This window comes from Monomorium pharaonis, chromosome 1 (genome assembly GCF_013373865.1).
Source record: "Monomorium pharaonis isolate MP-MQ-018 chromosome 1, ASM1337386v2, whole genome shotgun sequence".
NCBI classification, from domain to species: domain Eukaryota; kingdom Metazoa; phylum Arthropoda; class Insecta; order Hymenoptera; family Formicidae; genus Monomorium; species Monomorium pharaonis.
Genome location: NC_050467.1, coordinates 16424931 through 16450724, shown reverse-complemented (window position 1 = coordinate 16450724; position 25794 = coordinate 16424931). Strand labels below are relative to the sequence as shown.

The following is a 25794-nucleotide window of genomic DNA, read 5'->3' as shown; positions in this document are numbered from 1 at the left end:
AATTTTTTGATTATAAAAAACCAATAAACATGCTGCTTGATAACATTATTCGTAAATAGATCAAAAATATATTTAAAAATAAATTCTGTTATTTTTTATATATTTTTTTTAGAAATACTGGGCACATATTTATTAACTTATAAAAAATATTTTATATATGCATTTATTAAGTTAATCTGGTCACTTATTGAGCTAAAATTACTGAAAAGCATGAAGATTATACTTTTGAAATTAATTTTTTTTTTTACGTGCCGTTTATAGCTGTATATCTACACGTGTCGGCATTATTAGATGTAAGACCTTCAGAATTGAAGTTATAAAACGCAGCTTAGTCACAATTTTTCGAATTATTAACAAGCATACAGAAGAAGGAACATGTTGTTCTACGTGCTTAGTATATTCAGCATTGCAATAATTAGATTAACCACAGCTAGAGAATCTGAGTTTTGTAAGTTTTTCTGCAGAAATGTTTTTTTAATAGAATATTACAGTTTGAACATATCAATCGTTTTATTCATATACACAGTTTATTATATCCAGACTGCATACGATATTCAATGGACGTCTAATTTTGATTTCCATTTTGTCCATGGACGAAATATATATGTATATATAAATGTTTTGAAAACATACTTTATTATAGATATTCAAAATATTAATATTTGGATATTTCAAAAATGTCCATTTCACATCCGTTTAAAAAAATTTTTGCCCAAAAAATTATGTCAAATAATTATGCATTTTTTGACGTAAAAGAAATAATATAATCAAATTTAAATTGATTTAAAATAGTGATAAAAAATAATAGACAGAGAATTATTGCTTTTTACTTACATTTATATTTGTATTCGTACTTAATACATTTGTGTTTACATATATTTTTAAATATTTATTTATATATATGTATATATATTTATATTTATATTTATTATTTATTATTTATATTTATATTTATATTTATATTTATATCTATATTTATATTTATATACTGAGCAATAAAATTAACGCAACAAAAATTCTTACCAAAATTTCATTCAACTTCAAATCGTAACTTCGCGAAAACTTATCGTATTGGAAAGTTTTTTTTTTATTTTAAAACTTGAAGTCTCTATTTTAAAAAGTATTTGTCAGATTTTGATCCTCTCCTTTTCCCATTTCGGCATCTTTTTAAAAGTAAAAATGTGTTTTGTGTTCAAAAATTTTCATACTTTGCGCTCCACGGGATGCAATAAATTTTTCTCGCAAACTTTATAGGAATTATCATAATATATAAACTTTTCCCTACAAATAAAAAAAAATTGAAGTTTGTACGATTTTTTTGGCGGAGTTATGACATACCAAAGTTACCTATACATTTTATATAGTTTGTTTATACCAGTTACCACCAGCATGAAGTGGCATTACCCGATATGCACCACAAGAAGGTTGCTGGCCAGATTTTGCTTGAAATAAACACATGTGTTTTACCTCTTCATCTCTGAATGACTTTTTGAAGATGCAGGATGCAGAAATTTAATTGTATCCTGAGAAATTTCATGTTATATGCGTGGTAATGCCATCTCCAGTTGCTATCTCCGTGCAATATTTTCTATCATCCAACACAAAATCGTCCACGCTAAATCCGCCACATCTTCGTATTGCGCATCAAGAAATGCTAATGCTTACGACAACCATAAACAAACTAAAATGCATAGATAACATTGATATATCATAACTCCGCCAAAAAAATTGTACAAGCTTTAATTTTTTTCAATTTGTAAGGAAAAGTTTATATTACGATAATTTTTATAAAGTTTACGAGAAAAATTTATTGGACTCCGTGGAGCGCGTCAAAGTATGAAAATTTTTGAACACAAAACATGTTCTTACTTTTGAAGAAATGCCAAAAAGGGAAAAGGACTGAATCACAATCTAACAAATACTCTTTAAAGTAGAAACTTCAAGCTTTAAAATAAAAAAAAACTTTCCAATTCGAAAAGTTTTCACGAAGTTACATTACTTGAAGTTAAATGAAATGTTGATATAAATTTTTATTGCGTTAAATTTGCTGATCAGTAAATTTATATTTATATTTATATTTATATTATATTAAAATTTAAATAGTATATATTTATATATTTATATACTTACAAGGGAACGGACAGAACTGTCCCTCACCGATTTTAATGAGCTTTGGATTTCTGGTAGAACATAAAAAAAATATTAGACCCATATTTTTTTTAGCGGCGTACCTCAACGTTTAGGGGTTGAAAACACCTCTCGAAAATAACGCGTTTTTTCGTTTTTGGCGAATATCTTTGAAAATATAAGGTTTATGAAAAAATGATTTATATAAAAGTTTTATGGTATTTTATATTTTTTACAATAGTATATTTAGATTTTCCAAAAATTTCAAACTTTTTAATTTATCCCACCCCCATCCCTTTTTTTAAAATTTTGAAAATTTTGTAAGGACAAAAATTAAAGAGCATAAAAGCCAAATCCATCCAAATGTAATAATATATGGATTCCATTACTCTCAATTATTGACAAAACGAGATGATAATCTCGTGCTATAGGCGCCGCGCTAGAAGTTGCGTTATTTCTTTAGTCGCGTCACATTAAATAACTGTCTTTTCTGCGTATATTAGAACATAAAAATCTTAATTACATAATACTCAACGTATTACACGATATAAAGTATAAATGCATATATATAACAAAAGTAGAATATATGTATATACGTATGTGCGTACGTACATTTTCATTGTTACAAATGCGAATATAGATTAATATAAAGCAAAATATTTTTTTAATGTTTAAAACTGCAAATACAATATAACAAAATATATAATATTAAGAGAAAAGTATAAAATATAAACTGCAATAACTATTTGCATAATTATATTATTTACACTATATGCACATAGCACACTCTGATAATAAAAATAATATAATTATATAATTTAATTTAATGAGTTTGAAAATACTGTAAGAGGATTTCCTCTCACACTGGAAATAGCTTAGGGAGGAATTAATCTCGCCTGGTTATTATGACGAGAGTAAACGTAAGATGAGGGGCGTGAAAAGCTGAGGACAGGATTCTGGCAGGGAAAAGAATAATATAGTCACCGCACTTCTTTGGCACCAATATATATTTCCGAACACTCTTTAACAACGTGACGAACACGATCAACGCTAGTGCATGGAAATCGTATCCCTAACTCTCTTCCTTCCGCTTCACGCACGTTCGTTCCCCTCACTCCCTCAACTATTACTGCTACTTCCTGCCGCCGGGGGGTCTCCCGGTAGCAGCACATGCGTTCCTCAAGCCAACCGCTTGAGGCCTTAGGCCGCTATCGCTAGCGCCGTATCGCGCAGGCGCTCCCTTAGGTCGGGAGCTTATGGCCGCATCCTCTTATTGGGGCTTACAATACATTTACACGGATATATATATACATTTTGCAGACGACACAAGCGAATAAGTTTAATATCAGTGTTGATAGACGGGCCGGTTGTTCTCGCGCAGACGCATTATATGAGGTAAAATATCCATTAGTAATAGGAAGGCGATCTTTGGTCCCCATATAATTTTTTTGCAAATTTATAAAAACATTAAACTTTTTATATATTTAACACGCACGCATATATTTGCATATCGTTTGCATGTATATTTGTGTATATATATTTAACAAATTAAGGAATTAAAAATAATTTGCATTTAATAATAAAAATCAACTTAAAAACAAAAAAAAGGTTTGGTCCAAAAAATTTTTGGAATAAAACATTTAAATTGAAATAAAATATTTTATTTGGCGGAACTCATACAGAATACCGACATTGGTCACAAGGCTAAGGGAAAACCGTCAAAAAATCTTATCAGTATTAATCAAATACGATATTTATAAATTATTCTATTTAATACGAGAAAATATACATGCATGTTTAATATATAAAAGGTGTTAACGTTTTTATAAATTTACAAAAATATTGTATGGGGGTTAAAAATCTCCTTCCTATTGAAAAGATCTTCCTTTTAATAAAAATGTACGTATGTACTAACGTATACACACACACACACACACACACACACACACACACACACACACACACACACACACAATATTTGCCACTTTTTTATAATATTAAGAAACAGTCAAATATAAAAGCAAACTTTTTTTATATTTCTAAAAGATTTCAGAAATATTGCGTTTGCAATTTTATAAAAACATGAAGCAAATACATTTCTGAAATATTTAGGATGAAAAGTTATAATTAAAATGTTAATGAAATATTTCTATACTATTTCCGATCGTTACAATATTTCACCAATGTTACATGCCGTGTGGGATGCTACTTTTGTTATATATATGCATTTATGCTTTATATCATGTAATACGTTGAGTATTATGTAATTAAGATTAATCCGTTTTTGTGTTCTAATATAAAAATATACGCAAGAGAGGCAGTGATTGAATGTGACGCAACTAAAGAAATAACGCAACTTCTAGCGCGGCGCCTATAGCACGAGATTATCATCTCGTTTTGCCAATAATTGAGAATAATGGAACCTATATATTATTATATATAAATGGATTTGACTTTTAATGCTTTTTAATTTTTGTCCTCACAAAATTTTCAAAATTTTGAAAAAAAAGTTGATATTGAATGCGATTAATAACAATGCAAATGACGTTGCGCGATTGCATTATTTGTATTACAGATCTCAATTAATCTCGATTTCGTGCCGAAGACAAAAAGAAATCGAGCTCGGCAGAATTATCGTTCCGCATCCATTTGCACAGCCACCATAGAGTTGCGCGCGATGATTAAAGCATACTGCGGGTGCCAATGATCTCCGTTGATCGCGTCGATCGTTATATTAAAGATGGTCTAAGGAGAAATCATCAATATAAGTGATCCTCTCTGTTATTATCGTAACCGCACGCGGCATAAATCGATCACGAATTATCATTACGCGCGAATAATTTGGTCACTAGTTCAATGTGCTTTTCTCGTATCACTTTTTATTTGCACCGGTCGCGTCGTACGTACCGTAACGTACCGCATGCCAGATTGATTGATTTTGAGTAAGATGTTTTCCCTTTCCTTTCCTTTCCCCAGAAAACCTTACACAAAATTTTCATTTTTTAATGGAAATAAGTATTTTGAGACAAGTCAATACTTTGGGTTAAGGTTTATTTTTAGTTATGATATTAAAAAAAAGAGAAGAAGAAACACTTTATTTGAACCTAAAGTAGAAAGATAGAAAAAGAAAAATGAGTGAACGAGAGAGAGGGAGAGAGAGAGAGAGGGGGGGGGAAGAGAGAGAGAGAGAGAGAGAGAGAGAGAGAGAGAGAGAGAGAGAGAGAGAGAGAGAGAGGGGGGTGAGGGGGGAAGAAGCGGAGAAGGGGTATATTCCGGAATATATATGATTATATATGAACAATTTTTCATGCTTAATTTTTTTAAAAGGAGCAATGCGAAAATTAATTTTTAAATTAGTTTCTGTCTTTTCAGTAACTACTATTTTTTTATATTAGACATAAATTTTACAAAAAAAAAGAAACTAATATAAACATATATGGACGTATTTTATATATATTTATATATGTTTTATATATTGTGAAACATTTTTTCCCGGAAATATATAAACATATATTTGTTAGTATGAACAAATAAGAGGTACTTTTTTCCGGGTATGTTCAAGAGCATTCATTAAAATACGGACAAAATAGGTTTATTATCAATAACTGTAAAAAAACAATAAATATAATTGTAAATCTACAATTACAATTTAACTACAAATTTAACTGTAAAATAGCAATAAATATAATTAAATATAATGCTATATTAAATTGATACCAAGGGAATAAAAAGTAAAATATGGAATGACGTGTCGTTCCATATTTGATAAGTCGACTTGTAATCATTTTGTAGTCTATCTCATATATGAGATAGATTACAAAATGATGACTTAATTTACAAAAAAAAGTTAGAGTCAAAAATATAAATAAAAATTTTGAATATGATCTTTATGAATGTATAAAGAGAATTATTAATTAGAATAAATTGTTTCGGGGACAACAAAGTATTTAAATTCTTACTTTTTAGGTTTTAATTTAACTAAGAAGTTATTGATATATTTCTGTTCTTTATCCATGTATTCGGCTCCCATAAAATGCACGACAGTTACTAAATAAACTATTGTAGGACGTACAGATGATTCCTGGCATCCATACAAACATATCTCCGATAATACAGCCGGTGATCACGTCATCGACAAGGCCAGCTGGGTAACGTAGTCTACCCAGATAACACAGTGTCTTCTTAAAGAATTCATAAAGTAGTCTTCCTTTCTGAACAGTAATTCCTGAAGAATTTATAGAAGAATACTTTAAGAATAACGTAGAAAGTTACACGCCATGATTCGAATTCTTCAGGACTTCTTAAAGTATTCATATAGAATTATTTGTTAGAATTCCTCAGAACTTCTTAAAGTATTCATATAGAATTACTTGTTGGAATTCCTCAGAACTTCTTAAAGTATCCATTAGGACTTCTCCAAGTAGATATCTCAAACGCAATTAAAAAATTTATTTTCAAGATTTCTGATAAATGTTCCAATTTTTATAATATTGGAACGTATTTCAGAAAAATTTAAAAAATAAAAAATTCTGATTAATTTTGTAAGAGGAAGAAGATTATACCATGTTTTAGCCAAGCCATAGTCGTACCTGTTAAAGCATATTTAATTTCTGTACCTGAAAAAACGGTCACCCATCCAAGTGTTAACCATCGCCAACGTTGCTCGACTTCGAAGACCGTACGCATCCTAACGCCATGTGATGATCCATGAACACTTCTTGTTTATGCATACATATTTGTTAATATATTGTTTTGTTAATTATATATAGCGCATTTCGTGTATAAAAGTATAAATTTATTAAGCGATATATAATTATAAAAATGTAATTGAGATTATCCAAACACTCGAGTAATTTCTGATAAATACTTAAAGTATTCCAAATAATAAATCGCGAGGTATTCATTGCAATGAACTCTTAAGGAATACTTCAATGTGAACTCATTGTAATTAATTCCTCAAAAATTCTTTATGTATTCATTTTTTTATTTCGCCAAGTATTCTTTAAAATGACTTCTTTATAAATATTCTAAATATTCCAAATAAGAAATCGCGAGGTATTTATTACAATGAATTCTTAAGGAATACTTCAATGTGAACACGAATGAGGCCCGATTGCGCACATAAGCGATTGGGCACAGTAGTATTTCTCGATTGGACACAGACCCGATTGGACACGGACCCGATTGCGCACCGACCCGTTTGCACATGGACCCGATTGCGTACCGACCCGATTGCACACGGACCCGTTTGCACACAAACCCGATTGCACACGATACGATTCCGCATTGCAGAATAATGCAAAAACAACCTGGGGATAGCACAGAAAATTTAGAATATTTTTATAAATATTTTACGAATTTATTTTTAAAAAACATTTTTTAAATTATATAATCGTTTTCATAAATTATTTAGAAATTATTATTAACAATATGTAAATATATTTTTTAAATGTACTAAAAAATATTCATGGTATATAAGCTCGAAATATTTTTGTATTTTTGTATAATAGCATAAATATTTATTTTTAATATTTTCATAAATATTTATCATAATTATTTTATACTTGGCAAACTCATACATAAAAATACGTACAAAATATTTATTATAATATTTGTCTTTCTTATACATATTTTATAGTCGCAAACCTATGTGGTGCAGAAAACGCTTTGTGCGCGCGCGCACGCACGCACGCACGCACGCACGCACGCACGCACGCACGCACGCACGCACGCACGCACGCACGCACGCACGCACGCACGCACGCACGCACGCACACACACACACACACACACAACACACAGACACATACACACGCACGCTCGCACGCACGCACGCACGCACGCACGCACGCGCGCAGAAGGGGTCCAAGGGTGGTTTCGCCCCCTCCCGCACTCACCCCGTCCAAGTCGCTAACCCATGTACCATCTGAAATGCGGAATCGTATCGTGTGCAATCGGGTCCGTGTGCAAACGGGTCGGTGCGCAATCGGGTCCGTGTGCAATCGGGTCGGTGCGCAATCGGGTCGTGTGCAAACGGGTCGGTGCGCAATCGCTTCCGTGTGCAAACGGGTCAGTGCGCAGTCGGGTCGGTGTGCAATCGAGGCCATGTGCAATCGGGTCTGTGTCCAATCGGGTCTGTGTCCAATCGAATCCGTGTCCAATCGGAACTGTGTCCGATCGGGACGGTGTGCAATTGAGACTGTGTCCAATCAAGTCCGTGTCCAATCGGGTCTGTGTCCAATCGAGTCTGTGTCTAATCGGGTCCGTGTGCAAACGGGTCGTGTGCAATCGGATCCGTATGAAATCGGGTCGGTGTGCAAACGGGTCGTGTGAAATCGGATCCGTATGCAATCGCGTCGGTGTGCAATCGGGTCCGTGTGCAATCGGGTCTGTGTCCAATCGGGTCTGTGTCCAATTGAGTCTGTGTCCAATTGGATCCGTGTCTAATCGGGAAATACTACTGTATCCAATCGCTTATGTGCGCAATCGGGACAGTCTCTGTGAACTTATTGTGGCTAATTCCTCAAGAATTCTTTATGTATTCACTTTTTTACTTCTCTAAGTATTTATTAAAATGACAACTTCTTTAGAATCTTCTGTTCATCTCTGTGTTATCTGGGTAATCTACATATATTGTTATAACACTGTTTCAGACAAGATTTCACTCTTTTTACCTATTTCAATAAAAAAAAAGATATCGTGGTTGCATGATAACTTTAAGAGCCACACAGTTGCAATACAGTATTTTTTAAAATAAAATTATAACACTTGTAATAATTCTCTTATCTGCCCTGTCATAAGATAGTGACGTATTTGAAGAACTAGAAAATACACCTTCACATAATCCTTTTGATATGAATTGCACTGCCACTTCTCTTGTATAATGATTTGTTGAATTTAAAAGGGCATAAACCTTGTGAATTTATCACAGCATACACCGGCTTAGAAGGAAGAGAATTTTGATGTAACAGCCAACAATTTTTTAAAATAAAATTTCTTACTGTTTTTCTTTAAAATACAAATAATAAATATTATAATACTCTTACGTACGGCGGGGTTAGCCTCGCGCCTATGTTAAAGTCCTAAGACTTCGTAGGGGCGGTAACGACAAAGAGAGAGAGGGAGAGAAATCGAAAGCGCAATACTCCGAGGGGCCGCGAGAGAACGCTGAAACACGCTCACTCAGCGGAGGACGGCGGTTGCCGTGCTCCTCGCGGAACGCAGCAATGCGCTATGTTTCACCACTCGCAATGTCTGGAAGGAAAATAAAAAAAAGAGGGGTTGAAGCATCACCGATTATTGCACAAACGCACTTCCGCGATGCGGAGAAAAAAAGGAGAAAAAAAACTTAACTTTGATCACACTGATTTTAATAAATGAAAAAAAAGAAGAAATTTTACGTAAAAAGAGAACTCGCACCTTTACAATTTGGTAGTTTCACGCTTGTCGATTTCGCACGCACTACGCTCGCTATGATCGCACTTTTGTTCTATAATTATAAGGCAGAACTAATTAATAAATAAAGGGAGAAATTGCCATCTTGAGTCTCTCTAGAGTAAGATCGCGTAAATATTCTAACTTCAACCTGAATCAATCGAAATTATTCTATGTTCCGATTCGCGAAATTATTCTAAGTTCAAATTTTGCGTTTATTGAAATAATTCTAAGTTCCGACCCGTGAAATAAGAGAATTATTCTAAGCTCAAATTACGACGAGTGACTCTTACAGCCTTTTGGCGCGAAAGAAGGAGGCAAAATCTCGAATTTTGCCCGAAAATCGCGGCTTATATACCCGCAAATGATGGCGTTTGGATGTGAAGAGCGCGAAAAGAGGAGCAATAATTTCCAGATAGCACAGGACGTTCTCAGGATTATTCTGAATATGTCCCGGGATGTCCTGGGATCTTGTCAGGATATAATAGTTGTATTATTGTAAATATTTTATATAAATATTTCATGTATAAATTTGACTTCTAAAGTTAGTTTAGAATGTTAGATTCTGTAATAGTATTAATATAAATTAAAATTTTACTCATGTCTTGAGGACATCCTTGGGATGTCCTGAGGATATATGTATTTTAGCTGAAAATGTTATTCTTAAAATATTGTATAAAGAGTTTCATTAGCTACAAAATGTCTGAAGATAAACTTAAATATAATGACTGTATAAATACCAGACATTTTAGATAGCACAGAATGTTCTAAGAATATGATATTCTGAAAGTCCTCAGGACATCCTAAGACAGTCCTCAGGACATTCTAAAACAATCCTCAGGACATCCTAAGACAGTCCTTAGGACGTCCTAAGAAAGTCCTCAGTACATCCTAAAATAGTATTCAGGGACATCCTGGACGTATAATAATTTTTGAAAAACGGGTAAATTAATATAGCAAGTGAGAAATCTTTGAATATCGTACGTATTTCTAGAATGTATTGCAAAATAAAATGTATAAAAATGTTGACTTCAAAGTCAGATTGAATGTCTACACTTATTGAAACAATATTAACAATACTATTACAATACTATTAAGACATATTAACAATACTAAAAAATTATAAAAGATGACATTAAATAATTTTTTTATTTTATTTTATACGAACGGCGCAAAAACAGTTTTTTAAATAAGTTATTTTACATGCTATTTCGCGCGCATATGTAAATATGATTAAAAAAAGCTGTAAAACTTTATATTTATTTATAAAAATATAAGTTAACTATATATGTTTCATCCTTCTGATAACATCTATTGTAATGATCTATAACAAATATGTACTATATGCATAAACAAGAAGTACTCATGAATCATCACGAAGCGTTAGGATGCGTATGGTCTTCGAAGTCAAGCAACGTCGACGATGGTTGATACTTGGATGGGTGACCATTTTCTCGGGTACAGAAATTAAACATGCTTTAACAGGTACAACTGTTATTGAAACATGTATAGTCTTCTCTCTCTTACAAAATTATCGTAGAAATAACACAGGCACACACAAAAAAAAAGTGGTTGGTCCGGCGGACTAGACTAGTCAATCCTTATGTATTTTGACCCGCTGAATCCGAATCTGAAGTCAGAATTGCAAAGTTAGCTCGCATTTTCTAACCTCAAAAAAAAATTTTTTTAAAATGTTGGTCCGGCGGACCAGACTAGTCTATTCTTATGTATTTCGACCCGCTGAATCCGAATCCAACGTCAGAATTGCTGAATTGGCTTATTTTTTCCTAACCTCAAAAAAGAAATTTTTTTTATAATGTTGGTCCGGCGGACCAGAATAGTGTATCTTTATGTATTTTGACCCGCTGAATCCAAATTCAATGTCAGAATTGCTGCATTGGCTTATTTTTTTTCTAACCCCAAAAAAAATATTTTTTAAATCTTGGTCCGGCAGACCAGAATAGTCTATTTTTATATATTTTGACCCTCTGAATCCAAATTCAAGATCAGAATTGCTGAATTGGCTCATTTTTTTCTAACCTCAAAAAATACCTTGTAAAAGCAGTTTGGATCACAAATGTATAATCCGGAACATGCAGGCTTACGTAACCACATTACCCGGGGAAAATTCAATACGTATAAGTTTGAGCTTCTGTGAATAGCGTAGAAAATTCACTCCCTTTTTCTATTATATCTTTTATTCTCGAAGGTTCTGTGCAATGGCTTTCTCTTACGTTTCTTTCCTTTCACAGAGACATTACGTTTGAGCGTCCAGCAGAAATCAGCCATCATATTCACATCCCACTTGCCTTGCTATTGATACTCTATCTCCTTGATGTCCTGATGAAATCTTTCTTCTTGTTTTTTACTATAATTACCTAGATTTTCTGGGAAGTAGTCGACATGAGAATCTAAGAAATACAACTTAAGATTCATTAGGCAACCTAGTTTTCTATAGTTCTCTATCATTTCTACTATCTTTCTACTCATCCTTTCTCTGTAATCTTGACTTTTGTGATTTTCTAGAAAATTTTTCCCGGGTAATGTGGTTACGCAAGTCTTCACGATTTTATGGTCACCAGATAAAGTTTTGCCTTCTTATTCATATTCTTTTAGTCGCGGGGCGCGCAACTATCGCTCACTCCTTTTAATCGCTCGCATTCCTTAATTGAATTTTTCATAAAGAAGTTGAGGATAGGAGATTCTGGTACCACGGAGGTACAGCGTGTTCCTCCTTGTGTTCGGAATTAATTTACCCCGTTTATTAATTAAATAAGAGTGTTCGGCCCTTGCTGCTCTACCCAAATGGTTCCGCGCGAGTGCGAATGCATCGGAGCCAGCGAGAGCATAGGCTTACCCCCTCTCCAAGGAGTAATTAATGAATTAAATTAATTAATTCATTTGCGCAATTATTATCAATAATTTGGAGCCGAGGCGCCTCAGAGGGAAGCCGGCTAGGGGGAGGATCACTCTCCTTTTGGAAATTTTTTGATATCTACCCAGATAGTACATAAATATATATTGCATATACAATGTATATACATCTATGGATATTGAATGTCCATTGGATATCCACGAGAATTGAAATTAATATCCATTGTATATTTAATGTATCTTCGAATTGACTCCAGCAGAGATTCATTTCACGTCCATAGAATATACATCTATACATCCTATGTACATCATATGTATATTTTCAATGGATGTTAATGTATTAAAAAACGTCCATTAAAAATATCCATATAATATACATAGAATGTATAGATGTATATTCTATGGACGTGAAATGGATCTCTGCTGGAGTCAATTCGAAGATACATTAAATATGCAATGGATATTAATTTCAATTCTCGTGGATATCCAATGGACATTCAATATCCATAGATGTATATACATTGTATATGCAATGTATATTATCTTGGAATTGTTATATTCGTCTAGCACATTCCAGGGTCTCGATTCTGTACCGCCTACCGACAAGTATCGGTGTCATTGCGCAGATATTTTATATGGCAAAAAGTCTGCGTAACGACACCGATAGTTGTCGATAGGCGTTCAGAATTGAACCGCAGTATAACTTATAATTCTTTCATTATTTAAATTATAATGTAGGGTTCGAATTTTCGTGCACGGAGCCCGTGCGAGAGCAGAGAACCGCTGCGCTATACGCCAGCTGAAAAAAGATAACCGGCGTAGCGCGGTCGACTCTCTCGTGTGTAGCGCAGCAATTCTCCGCTTGCGCACGGGTTGCGTGCACGAAAATCCGGACCCTAATTATAAGCAAATATTAAGATATAATAATATACGAGAATACAAATGAATGGTAATATGAAAGTAAATAAATTTTATTTGTTTTAATTCATTTTAATTTGCTTCAATGGAATATTGTAAACAATATACTTTCTACATAATATTGTACTTTTATTACACTTTTTTAAAGTAAAATATATAAACGTAAAATTTTAAATTTTGTAATAAACTTAAAATGTAAAGTATTATATATAAACTTTTATATATAAATTATATATAAATATATATAAAGTATTAAATATAAACTTAAAATATAAAGTTTTTTGAAAAAAAAAATTGTTAACATTGTAAACGTTACAAACGTAAAAAAAGCATAAAATTTTTTAAGAATAAAAATTAAATAAAAGAAAGTTAGACGACGCATACAAAACAAAGAGTTACTCATTTCTTTGTTCTTCATTCGATAAAGTCCGTTCAATAGACGTTTCCTCTTGTTCAATTTCTTTCGATTCAATCGGTGCGTTTTTTTGTTTAGTCTGTGCCTTCTTTGGTGCAGTCTGTGTTTTTTTTTGTTGTTCAGTTTGTACCTGTTTCGATGCATCGTTCCTTATTAGAGTATTATTATAAAAACGTTCCTTGCTTCTAACAAGCCATGACTTTATTATTACAATAATCTCGTATTCGCTACAATCCGCTGTATTTTTATTTGCGCGAACAACATCTGAAAGTAAATGAAGTGTTTTGATACTGCTACGCAAGGAGGAGGGTTAATGAACGCGTTTTTTGGCCCACCCCGGATTATCAACATACAATTTTTTGGTATTGTATTATTATTAGGAATGTCAAAAATAACTATTAAATAAGAAAAAAACTCGATTCATGAAACCAAAATTATAACTCTAGATATACTTTAGCTCTTTTCATGGCTAATAAGTGAACTAATAAAAGTTTCGCTCATGATACTGCTCTGCCATCATATTAACGTCATTTTAGACTATACATGTCCACAAGATTCAGAAATAAGATTGTAAAAATAAAATTTAAAAAATTAAAATAACGAAATACAAAAAATATATGAAAACCTCTACAATGATTACAACCTTGACGTGGTGTAGCGGCTTAAGTCTATAGGCAACTAATAGTGATCATCTTTTGTTATAAGCACTCACATATGTCAGGAGTAAACAAACATTTTTCACTATGAGCTGTATTCACCTTAGGGATACATGTTGTAGTCTAAAATGACATTAATATGATAGCAAAGCAGTATAAGCAAAACTATTTTATTAGTTTATTCAGCCATGAAAAGAACTTAGGTACATCTACAGTTATAATTAATTTTTCTTTTATGGATCGAGTTTTTTTTTTCTTATGTAATGGTTATTTCTTTTTTCCTAATAATTATACAATACAAAAAATTGTATTTTGGAAATCTGGGGTGGGCCAAAAGACTGGCTTATTGTTTCTTCTTCTACGCTTATATATATTTTATTAGATCTTTTTTTTTAAATTTCTGATATTAAATATTAACATTAACCCATAATTACTGAAGAAATCAAAAGTGACTTAAAAACTTTTTTCTTTTCTTTGCCTTCCCAGGAGTATTCCATGCCTAAGGAATTTTGAAATAATTTATACATGACTCGCTTCACAACCTCCTTCACGGTTGGTCCGCCCAATTTGCTTAATTCTGCCACCTATAAGGAAAGAAATTGTAGTTTTGTAGATACTCATAAAGTTTTTGTAAATATCAAGTTTCTTAAATACCAAGTTCTGTTTATTTTCTTCATTTTGTAACCACTCCTCTACTTGATTTAATCCTTCCAAATCTATTGGAAGTAAGTTCAATATTGGCAGTTGTTCATGTAGCAAGTTGGTAGATTTTACTATTGTTTTTGTATTTTTTACCAATAAAGAAACTGACTCCGAAATTGCATCAATTTTTTTTAAATGCAGGAGATTTATGTCTTTTAGACATTGCTTTTGACATTCTGTAATTAAACAAATCATATTCAAGCATCGCAATCAATTCAAAATAAATATAGTGTATTATAAAAATATAAGAGAATTTTGGTTTACCTTGTAATTCGAACAATTGTATTTTTATCTGCTTTTCCTCACCTTCTATAGTTTTATCAATTTCAATAAAACTTGTATTATGTTCATTTTTTTTTTTCGACTTCCGTTTCCGGTGTCGTAGAGAGTGACAGGTGTGTGTGTGGCGTGTGAAAGAGTGAGTGAGTAAGGTGGTTAAGAAGCAGAGAATAATTGCGAGAGGGGTGGTAGTGAGAGAGGGTTCGTTGGGTGGAGTAGGGGAAGAGGAGTTGAAGCGGAGAAAACAGTAATTAGTTAATTAGAGAGGAAAGAGAATTGAGTGGGCAGGTTAGAGAACATAGAGAAAGTAAGGAATAGAGAGAGGCAAGCGAAGAGGAGTAGAGAGTAGGAGGGAGACACGAGCGGCGCGAGTGGACGGGCGGAGAGTTAGAGAGGCGGGCGAGTGAGTTCGTGGAGAGCGGTATAGAAAGAAGTAAGTAAGTTAGGAGAACAATAAGGAGGGTATGGCGGAAAACGAAAATAGAGAGGAGGAGGGATTAGGAGGAGAGGAACAGGTGGGGGAAGAGGGGGAAAAGGGGGGAGGGTTGAAAAACAAGGTCGGAGGGGCAGGTATGGAAGATAGTAAATAGGGAGCGGAAAAAGAGAGGGAGGGTGGATGAGTCAATAGAAATAGAAGAATGGGACGGCTACTTTAGGAAACTGTTGGGAGGGATGGAAGAGAGGGTAAGGATGGAATGGATAGGAGAGAGGGTGGAGGATGAGGAGGAGGAAATAGGTAGGGAAGAGATAAGGAGGGTAGTAAAAGGTTTGAAGGTTGGGAAGGCATCGGGAGAAGATGGGATACCGAACGAGGTGTGGAAATATGGAGGGGAAGAGTTGGAGACTAGTTTGTGGAAATTATGTAATAGGGTATGGAAAGGAGAGGGTTGGAAGGGTGGAAGGAAGGGATAGTAGTACCTATAGTGAAAAAGGGGGAAGGGGTAAAAGTGGAGGAGTACAGAGGAGTAACGTTAATGCAAACGGCGTATAAGGTGTACACGGCAGTATTGGCAGAAAGGTTAAGGATAGAGTTAGAAGAGAAGAGTATTTTGCCGCCGAGTCAAGCGGGGTTTAGAAGGGGATGGGGTACAGTAGATAATGTATATGTCTTGAACTATTTGATAAACAGGCAATTAGAGAAGAGGGGGGGGGGAAACTAATTTTATTATTTGTAAACATGAAGGCGGCTTTTGACTCGGTAGATAGAGAGGTTTTGGTGACAGCAATGAGAAAGAGAGGAGTAAGAGAGGGGCTAGTCAAGAGATGTGGAGAGGTGCTAAAAGAGACAGGAAGCAGGGTGAAGGTAGGAAATACGGGAGGGAAAAAGTTTTGGACAGAAAGGGGTTTAAGACAGGGATGCCCGTTGAGTCCGTGCTTGTTTACCTTACTTTTAGCGGATATAGATGAAAGATTAGAGATAGGAGGATGGGGGGGAATTGAATTGGGGGGAAAGAAAGTATTTTCGCTGGCGTATGCAGATGATGTGGTGTTAATAGCAAAGGATGAAGAGGGAATGAAAGGGATGATGGGTAAATTGGAGAGTTATCTGGATGGGAAGAAGTTGGAAGTAAACACGGAGAAAACAAAGATTATGAGATGTAAAAGAGGTGGGGGGAGAAAGGAGAAGATAAACTGGAGATGGAAAGGAAAGAAGTTAGAGGAGGTAAATAGGTTTAAATACTTGGGGTACACGTTGTTGGCAAATGGAAAACAGGATGGACATGTAGAAGAAAGAGTAAAAAAGGGATCGGCTATTTTAGGACAAATCTGGGGAATAGGGAAAAGGAGGTTTGGAAGAGATTGGGGTAGAAGGCTATGGTTATTTGATAGGTTGGTGTGGTCAGTGGTGAGTTACGGGGTAGAGATTTGGGGATGGAAGATGAGAATAGGGGTAGAAAGATTGCAGGAGAGATACTTGAGATGGATGTTAGGAGTAGAGAGAAGTGTACCAGGGTATATGATAAGGGAAGAATTGCAAAGGGATAGATTGGAGGGAAGAGCGGGAATGAGAGCATGGGGATATGAAAAAAAGTTAGAAGAGGGAGGAGGGGGAGAGCTGGCAAGGAGATGTTGGACGGAGATAAAGAAGAAAGCGAGGGAGGGCAAGGCAAAATTGGGGTGGGAAGAAGAAAGAAAAAATTTTTATAAAGAGAGGGGTTGGGAGGTGGAGGAGGTGGAGAGGTTAAGGGAGAAAGGGAGGCTAAGAGGAGAGGAGTTGGTAAAGAGGGAGAGGGAAAAACAAAGAAAGGAAAGATGGGAGGGAATTAGAGAATCAAGGTACAATGGGTGGTATTGGAGAGTAAAAGGGGAGGGGATTCCGGAATATTTAAAAAGGAATTGGGAGGAGAAAAGATGGCAGAGGGTGGCAAGGTATAGGTTAGGGGGAGTAATGAGGGGGGGGGAGATATTGGGAGGAGGAGGAGAGGAGGACATGTAGGTTGTGTGGATGGGGGGAGGAGACGTGGGAGCATGTTTGGGAAGAGTGTATAGATTGGGGGGTACAAAAAGGTTAGATAGATTAAGGGAGGATAGGAAGATAGAAGAGGAGGGAGGGGGAAAGGGAAGGGAAGAAAAGGAGGTAGAGCGCATGTGGATGAATGAATGTAAAGGAAATGGAATGGTAGAGGTGTGCAGCGAAAGCGGAGGTCCAAGTGTGAATGGGAATGGAGGTATGAATGCTCTTTCTCTCTCTCAAGCGAATGCGAATGTGAATGCGAGTAGAGCGGCGGATAATAGTTTAAGAGAAGTAAAGACTGATTGTAAGCGGAGCGGAGGTCTGCTTGTACTCCGCAAGGGATAGCAATAAACGTTATTATTATTATTATGTTCATTTTTTCTTTGTGCCACGCGTTTCTTGTTTGTGGAAACTTAAACAATGGTATAAACAATAATTTAATTAATATACTAGACTTATTAATACTTATTAATATGAATATAAATAAATATTACAAGTAAATTATAAAATTATACCATCAAAATTATCAATTTGAACTGGATATTCATTCGAATCATCGTCAGAAATCTCAGTGTCACTGCTACTAGATATAGGGGAGACTCGTAACTTTTCAGATTTTTTTGTGCATTTTTTCTTTCTTAAAACTTGAGATTCGTCGTTAGAGGTTAAAAGATCAGTTGTTTGCGCTTTTTCAGCTTTATGTTGAGCGTATTTAAAATCATCTAAATTTGTAAATAAAACAATATTGATAAATAAATAAATATTAAAAAGTTTTTCTTATTTCTACTTGTTTCTACTGTTTAGATTTTAATATTAATTTTTATTTTCTCTATATATTTACACATTATTTAGATTTTTATTTTCTTTATTTCGACATTAGATATAAATTTATGACTCTTAAAAATATTTTAAAAAAATTGTTTTTGTTTGAGTCTGTGACTAACTAATAGTCCTTTTAAGTCCTGAAGACTTCTGATATAAAATAAATCTAGGAAAATAATTTTATAATACAAAGAAATTCACTAAAATCAAGTTATCCCTCAGATTCAAAAGTTTCTTTAATGAATATTTTTTACTTAAAATTTTATGCGTATTGACTCAGTATATTTGTACACGATATTGATTTATTTTTGTGTAATAAAACACAGAAGCAAAAATTGTGTTTTTGTTTAATTTAATGCCCTCAACAAAATAATTGAATAATAGTTTTACATATATTTATGACTCATATTTTTAACAACTTAGATTAAATATGATAATAAAAATGTCAATTAAAATTTTTTATTTAATTATATTTACTAATATTTGTAATTTAATACAGTGAAATGTTATATAGCTCATACTATGTATAAAAAACTCTGCATTATCGGCCTCACTCCAAGAACGAGTCGAAGTGTGAGTGCGACGCCGCGGGCGAGCGCGGAGCGCGCGAGACGTCTGCCGATCGTCTTGCGAGCGGAATTCAAGTTGGCTTGGTTCTGGTCGGACGCTTCGTTTTTACGATCCTTACAGTTTTGATATTCTGATATCATTTTGTCTTCACTGCGATAATTGTGTGGCTAAATCTGATTGGGATAGAGTTGCGGCAGATTTCCTGTCACCTAAGATCTAATCGGGGATCTGCCGAAAGGCGCGGATACGCGAAAAGCGCACACGCACTTTTCACTCTAACCAACGGTAAGCGCGTGCTACCACGCTTACGTTTCCTCTGGCTTTTCTCTTTGCCGCAAGGTGATAGAGTCCTTGTTCGACTCTTTTTTCTTTCTTCACATAATGGTAGAGTCCTAGTTCGACTCTCCTACTCAGAAATTAGCACGAGAATAGAGCCCTAGTTCGGCCTTTCATTACATTTAGATCATCACCATTATAACAACGGATCAACAAGACAGCCGACATTGCAGTTTGCCGAATCGCCATTAGAAACATCGCAGAGCGAGGGACGACCACACGACGCATTCACTACATCGAAGCAACCTTTCCCCATCCTTTCCCGGAGATACTTGATTCCTTCCCGACGCCTCGATTCCCGCCCTGGCATGAACTCACAGAATTTTAATTAGATTTCATCGAATTTATTTCCAACTTGTTAGCAATACTTAACGTTATGTTACAACTTCAATTTTAGTTCACGTAATAAAACCTTCTATAATATTTCAGGAATTATTTACAGCTAGCAACCAGAAACATTAATACCCCCCTACATTTTTTCTGGTCCTTCGAGCCGGATACTTCAATCGAAAATGTCGCATTTAGAAGCAAGAATTGCTCTGCAAGTGAGCAGATTCAATTTGATACAAGAAGCCGCAGATTTTGAGGATACAGATGCCACACAGCTTAATCGTCAATTAATTAATACTCGCATAGAAATGCTTGAGCAAAATTGGAATAAATTCTTGGAGGAGCATGAAGACTTATGTTTGTCTGGAGGTAACATTCTGAGCGAGAAACTTTATCTCAAGACTCGCGTTTATGAACGCTGTCAAGCCTTTTATGTATATGCTCGGGCTAAACTACTTAATCATCGAGAAGACTCAGAAACCGCTGAGTTAAATTCTAGATCATCGTTTCTCGATCCTGAGACATCTACCGCAGTGCTGCCCCGGAACGCCTTGCCTCGAGTCAAATTGCCAAACTTCTCAGGAGATTATAAGTCATGGCGTTCATTCTACGATCTTTTCACAAGGATGATTCGGAATAATAAAGATTTGTCAGATGCAGAAAAGATGCATTATTTGAAGACATGCGTTACTGGAGAAGCAGCACGATTGATTTCAAATCTGCCTGCCTCCAGTGAATATTTCATTGTCGCTTGGGACATGTTGATGACGACATACGAAAATAAGCCTTTTTTGATATCCGCTCAACTGGATCGAATCTACGACATAAAACCGTTAAAAGTCAAGAGTGCTCAAGGGATGAGAAGTCTACGAACGACTGTGTTGGAAACCGTTGGCGCTCTCCGTGCGCTAGGATGCGCTGTGGATCAATGGGATCCATTACTAGTACACTATCTAGTAAAATTGCTCGACCCGCAGTCTCGCGAAATATGGGAGATGAAGTTCGGATCTTTATCGACATACCCGACCTTCTCACAATTCAACGAGTTTCTTCTCGGAAGGATACGTGCAATGGAGAATATCAACTCGGCTACTTCAACACTCGGAACAAGTAAAGATAATCCCTCAAATTTTAACGAAAAACCTCGTCATAGATCTGCCGCTCACGTCACTTCAGACTTGAGTCATCTTAAATGCCCATTGTGCGGAGCTGCTCATTATCTCGCAAAATGCGAGCAATACCAATCAAAGACGACCCCGCAGCGTCGAGATATCGTACAAAGGCATCGGCGATGTTTTAACTGTCTTGGCGCGCATGCAGCAAGCAAGTGTACTTCCACTAAACGGTGCCAGAAGTGCGGGAAGAAACATCACACCTCCATTCACGACAAAGAGAGGTTTTCAAAGCAGTCTGATGAGATTTCGGACAAACGGACAGCTGACCAATCGGCGACAAGCTCTCAGACTCAATCAATGACAATCTGACAACCACAGATAAACGCACATCATTCTGGACAGATTCATCCATCACGAAAACTGACACTACTTGCCACAAGCAGAGCATCATTAATAAAAAACACCGGAGAATCCTTCGCAGTGCGATTATTAATAGATCAAGGATCTGAGTTATCTTTTATCTCAGAAGACATCGTACAACGTGCACAACTAAAACGCAGTGCAGCTTCATTGCCACTTCTTGGTATCGGCGGTACTTACTCCGGCCATACCAAAGGAATCGTTACAATACGATTACAATCAATTCATGATTCAGAATCTATCTGCACCATACAAGCGTTCATCTTGCCACGATTGACAACGAAGTTACCACCGTTCAACGTCAGTCGTCATTCATGGCCACATACTGCAGAACTTCAATTGGCTGACCCCGAGTTCTCTTATTCTGGACCAATACATGTTATTATAGGCTCGGATAATTATCACTCAGTAATTCTACCGGGCTTAATTCAAGGCGACTCACATTCTCCGACGGCACAACAAACTATATTTGGATGGGTTCTTTGCGGACCAACTTCTATAGATGACGCTACCTTCTCCGTACAAGCATATCACTGCAAAGTGGACGATGAATTACAGGACCTTATTTCAAGATTTTGGACACAAGAAGAAGTTCCGGTCTCTAACAGTTCATCTATGAGTGCCGAGGAAGAGGAGTGTGAACGACATTTTTTAACAACACACTCTCGAGATGCCACAGGGAGATATGTCGTTCGATTACCTCTCAAAGATAATCCGACTACCTTAGGAGAATCCAAAAATAAAGCACTTAACTGTCTCAGGAGGCTTTGCCAACAATTTCCAACTAAGCCAGCCTTTGAACGTCTTTACGTCGACTTCATTGAAGAATACAGGAACTTAGGTCACATGGTACGAACAGACATATCGGATAGTCAAACTTTGCCTCTGTATTATCTTCCACACCATGGAGTTCTCCGAGAAAGTAGTCGCACTACTAAACTAAGAGTTGTATTCAATGGATCTAGTCGTACCAGCAACGGCGTCTCACTCAACGACATTCTGCACGCAGGGGCAAAACTCCAAACTGAAATGTCAGACATATTATTATGGATTCGAACTCATCGATTTCTCTTTTCGACAGACATTGTAAAAATGTTTCGACAAATAACGATTCATCCTGACGATCGGAATTTGCAGAGAATTTTATGGAAGGAACACGATGGCTCACCTGTCGCTTATCAATTAACAACCGTTACTTACGGTCTCAACTGTTCACCATTTCTAGCCCTACGAACAATTCAACAGCTGGTGAAAGATGAAGGTCATAAATATCCAAAAGCAGTTATTCCGCTGACAAAGGGTATTTATGTTGACGACATTTTCGGTGGAGCGGATACGATTACCGAGACAAAGGAAATAATGCAAGATTTGATTCAGATTTGCGAAACAGCAAAACTTCCATTGCAAAAATGGAACAGCAATTGCAAGAAACTCCTACCTCATTCAGATGAAGATGCGCCTTCAGATGTGGAAATCGAAACTACATTTTGTAAAATTTTAGGTCTCATCTGGAAATCTCGCTCGGACACACTTCATTTCTCCCCAACAATACCCTCTACTAATAAATTTACGAAAAGATCTATTGCTTCCGACATTGCCAAACTTTATGATCCATTAGGATTTATTTCGCCAGTCCTAATAAGAGCCAAAATAATACTGCAAGAACTTTGGCTTCTAAAGGCTTCGTGGGATGAACCTCTTCCTTCAGAATTGCAACAGCGATGGAAAACCTTTCGAGAACAACTGCAACAGCTTGAACAGCTTACCATACCTAGATGGCTCGGAATTATTCGATCGGAAACCTTCGTCGAAATTCATGGATTTTCTGACGCTTCACAAATGGCCATGGCTGCCGTGATCTATGCGAGATTACGGAATACCGATGGTCAAATTTCGACACAATTAATATGCTCTAAAACAAAGGTCGCACCGTTGAAACGACTTACAATTCCTCGATTGGAGCTTGCTGCAGCCCTACTCTTGACACGTTTATTGGAACGGACTATAAAGGCGATTGAGATGCCTAACGCACCGGTGTATTGCTGGTCAGACTCTTCGGTAACGCTTACTTGGATTACATCCCCCCCATCTCGCTGGAAGGACTTTGTTCGTAATCGCGTGTCGACTATACATGAACTCCTGCCAAAAGGTTCCTGGCGTCATGTGGCTGGCAAGAAGAATCCAGCGGATATTGCGTCGCGTGGAATACGACCAGATTTGCTGATTCATAACGACTTGTGGTGGAACGGACCAGATTGGTTATCCGACCCGCACTCGAGTTGGTCCTCCTCGGAACATGTGATTGCACCTGACACAGACATAGAGGAAAGACCAGGACACATAACGTTATTCGCCACGCAACGACCTTCCTATTGGGAATTGTTAGATGAATGTTCTACTCTCAAATCTTTGTTAAGAATCACTGCAACGTGCCGAAGATTCGTACATTGTTTGCGAAAGATACCACAATCTTCTCTGTTTCAGAACCCGTTAACGCCAATTGAAATCGTTCAGAGCCGTAACACTTGGGTACAAATAGTACAAAAAACATGGTTCAACGACGAACTTAAAATTATATCCAAGGGAGAACAGCTGCCAAGGTCTGATCCTATGGTGCGACTTATTCCTTTTTTGGATAAGGAAGGATTGCTACGAGTGGGAGGACGTCTTCACTACGCAAATATCGACACCGAGTCAAAGCACCCGCTCATTTTACCTAGAAAATCACCATTTACAACACTTGTTATCGACGATGCGCATCGGAAAACATTACACGGAGGGACTCAAGTAACACTGAGTTTTATACGAAGATCGTACTGGATCATCGGTGGAAGAGCTCCGGTAAGATCTCACATCTTAAAATGTGTACGCTGCGCCCGTTATCGTGGAATACGAGCAAAACAGTTGATGGGCCAACTGCCACCGGCTCGAGTGACGCCGGCTCGACCCTTTTATAATGCAGGCCTAGATTACGCCGGTCCCGTAACGTTAAAAACTTGGAAAGGGCGGGCGGCACGAACTTATAAGGGCTACTTAGCCATTTTCATATGCCTCGCAACGTCGGCGATACACATTGAAGTAGTGACAGACTATACTACTGAAGCATTTATTGCCGCCTATAAACGCTTCACCGGGAGACGAGGAATAAGCGCCACATTACAAAGTGATTGTGGTACCAACTTTGTAGGAGCGGACGCGGCACTTCGGCGTATGTTCGAAACATCTTCAACAGAGCTCCGCAACCTTGCTTCACTCCTCGCTAACGACGGCACCGAATGGAGATTTAATCCGCCTTCAGCTCCTCATTTCGGAGGAAAGTGGGAGGCCGCAGTTAAATCAACAAAATTTCATCTCCACCGAGTTCTAGGAGATACTGTGCTAACTTACGAAGAAATGACAACTATAACCGTACAGATCGAGGCGGTATTGAATTCCCGACCTCTTTCTCCATTATCGGATGACACAACGGACCTTTCTATTTTAACGCCAGGACACTTTCTGATTGGAGAGGCTCCTACTGTGCTACCGGAACCTAACTTGTCAGCGACTCCGATGTCGAGACTATCGCGCTGGCAACTACTCAGACAGAGGATAGAACAATTTTGGTCAAGATGGTCCACCGAATGCCTCCAGCGCTACCAGTCTATTTCTAAGTGGTATCATCCCTCGAACGAGATAAAGGAAGGATCGCTCGTTTTAATCACGGACGAACGATATCCGCCAGGAAAATGGCCTCTTGCAAGAGTCACTCAATTACACCCGGGACCAGATGGCTTGACAAGAGTAGTTACGGTGAAGACAGCTACCTCCACATACAAGCGACCTGTTACCAAATTGTGTGTTCTACCGATAGATCCTGAAGCGGTTTATTCGACAGATGCCCTGTCGAAGGCGGGCGGAAATGTATAAAAAACTCTGCATTATCGGCCTCACTCCAAGAACGAGTCGAAGTGTGAGTGCGACGCCGCGGGCGAGCGCGGAGCGCGCGAGACGTCTGCCGATCGTCTTGCGAGCGGAATTCAAGTTGGCTTGGTTCTGGTCGGACGCTTCGTTTTTACGATCCTTGCAGTTTTGATATTCTGATATCATTTTGTCTTCACTGCGATAATTGTGTGGCTAAATCTGATTGGGATAGAGTTGCGGCAGATTTCCTGTCACCTAAGATCTAATCGGGGATCTGCCGAAAGGCGCGGATACGCGAAAAGCGCACACGCACTTTTCACTCTAACCAACGGTAAGCGCGTGCTACCACGCTTACGTTTCCTCTGGCTTTTCTCTTTGCCGCAAGGTGATAGAGTCCTTGTTCGACTCTTTTTTCTTTCTTCACATAATGGTAGAGTC

The 25794-nt window shown here is 36.7% G+C and overlaps 2 protein-coding genes across 2 annotated transcripts in view; one reads left to right on the top strand and one right to left on the bottom strand.

The window, feature by feature from the left end:
* The first annotated feature begins 281 nt into the window (after positions 1–281).
* Positions 282–25794, top strand: part of LOC105834054 — a 40569-nt gene continuing 15056 nt past the window's right edge. The window contains exon 1 of the mRNA XM_012676250.3: positions 282–448. Coding sequence (XP_012531704.1) covers positions 376–448 — 73 coding nt within the window. The 5' untranslated portion in view covers positions 282–375. The remainder of the gene's footprint in view (positions 449–25794) is intronic.
* LOC118645535 lies at positions 13166–17506 on the bottom strand. Its single transcript, XM_036286805.1, has 3 exons — positions 15079–17506; positions 14849–15008; positions 13166–14032 (listed from the first exon to the last, which is right to left on the bottom strand). Exons 1-3 carry the CDS (start codon positions 15319–15321, stop codon positions 13749–13751), a joined length of 687 nt encoding a protein of 228 aa, XP_036142698.1. The 5' UTR covers positions 15322–17506; the 3' UTR covers positions 13166–13748.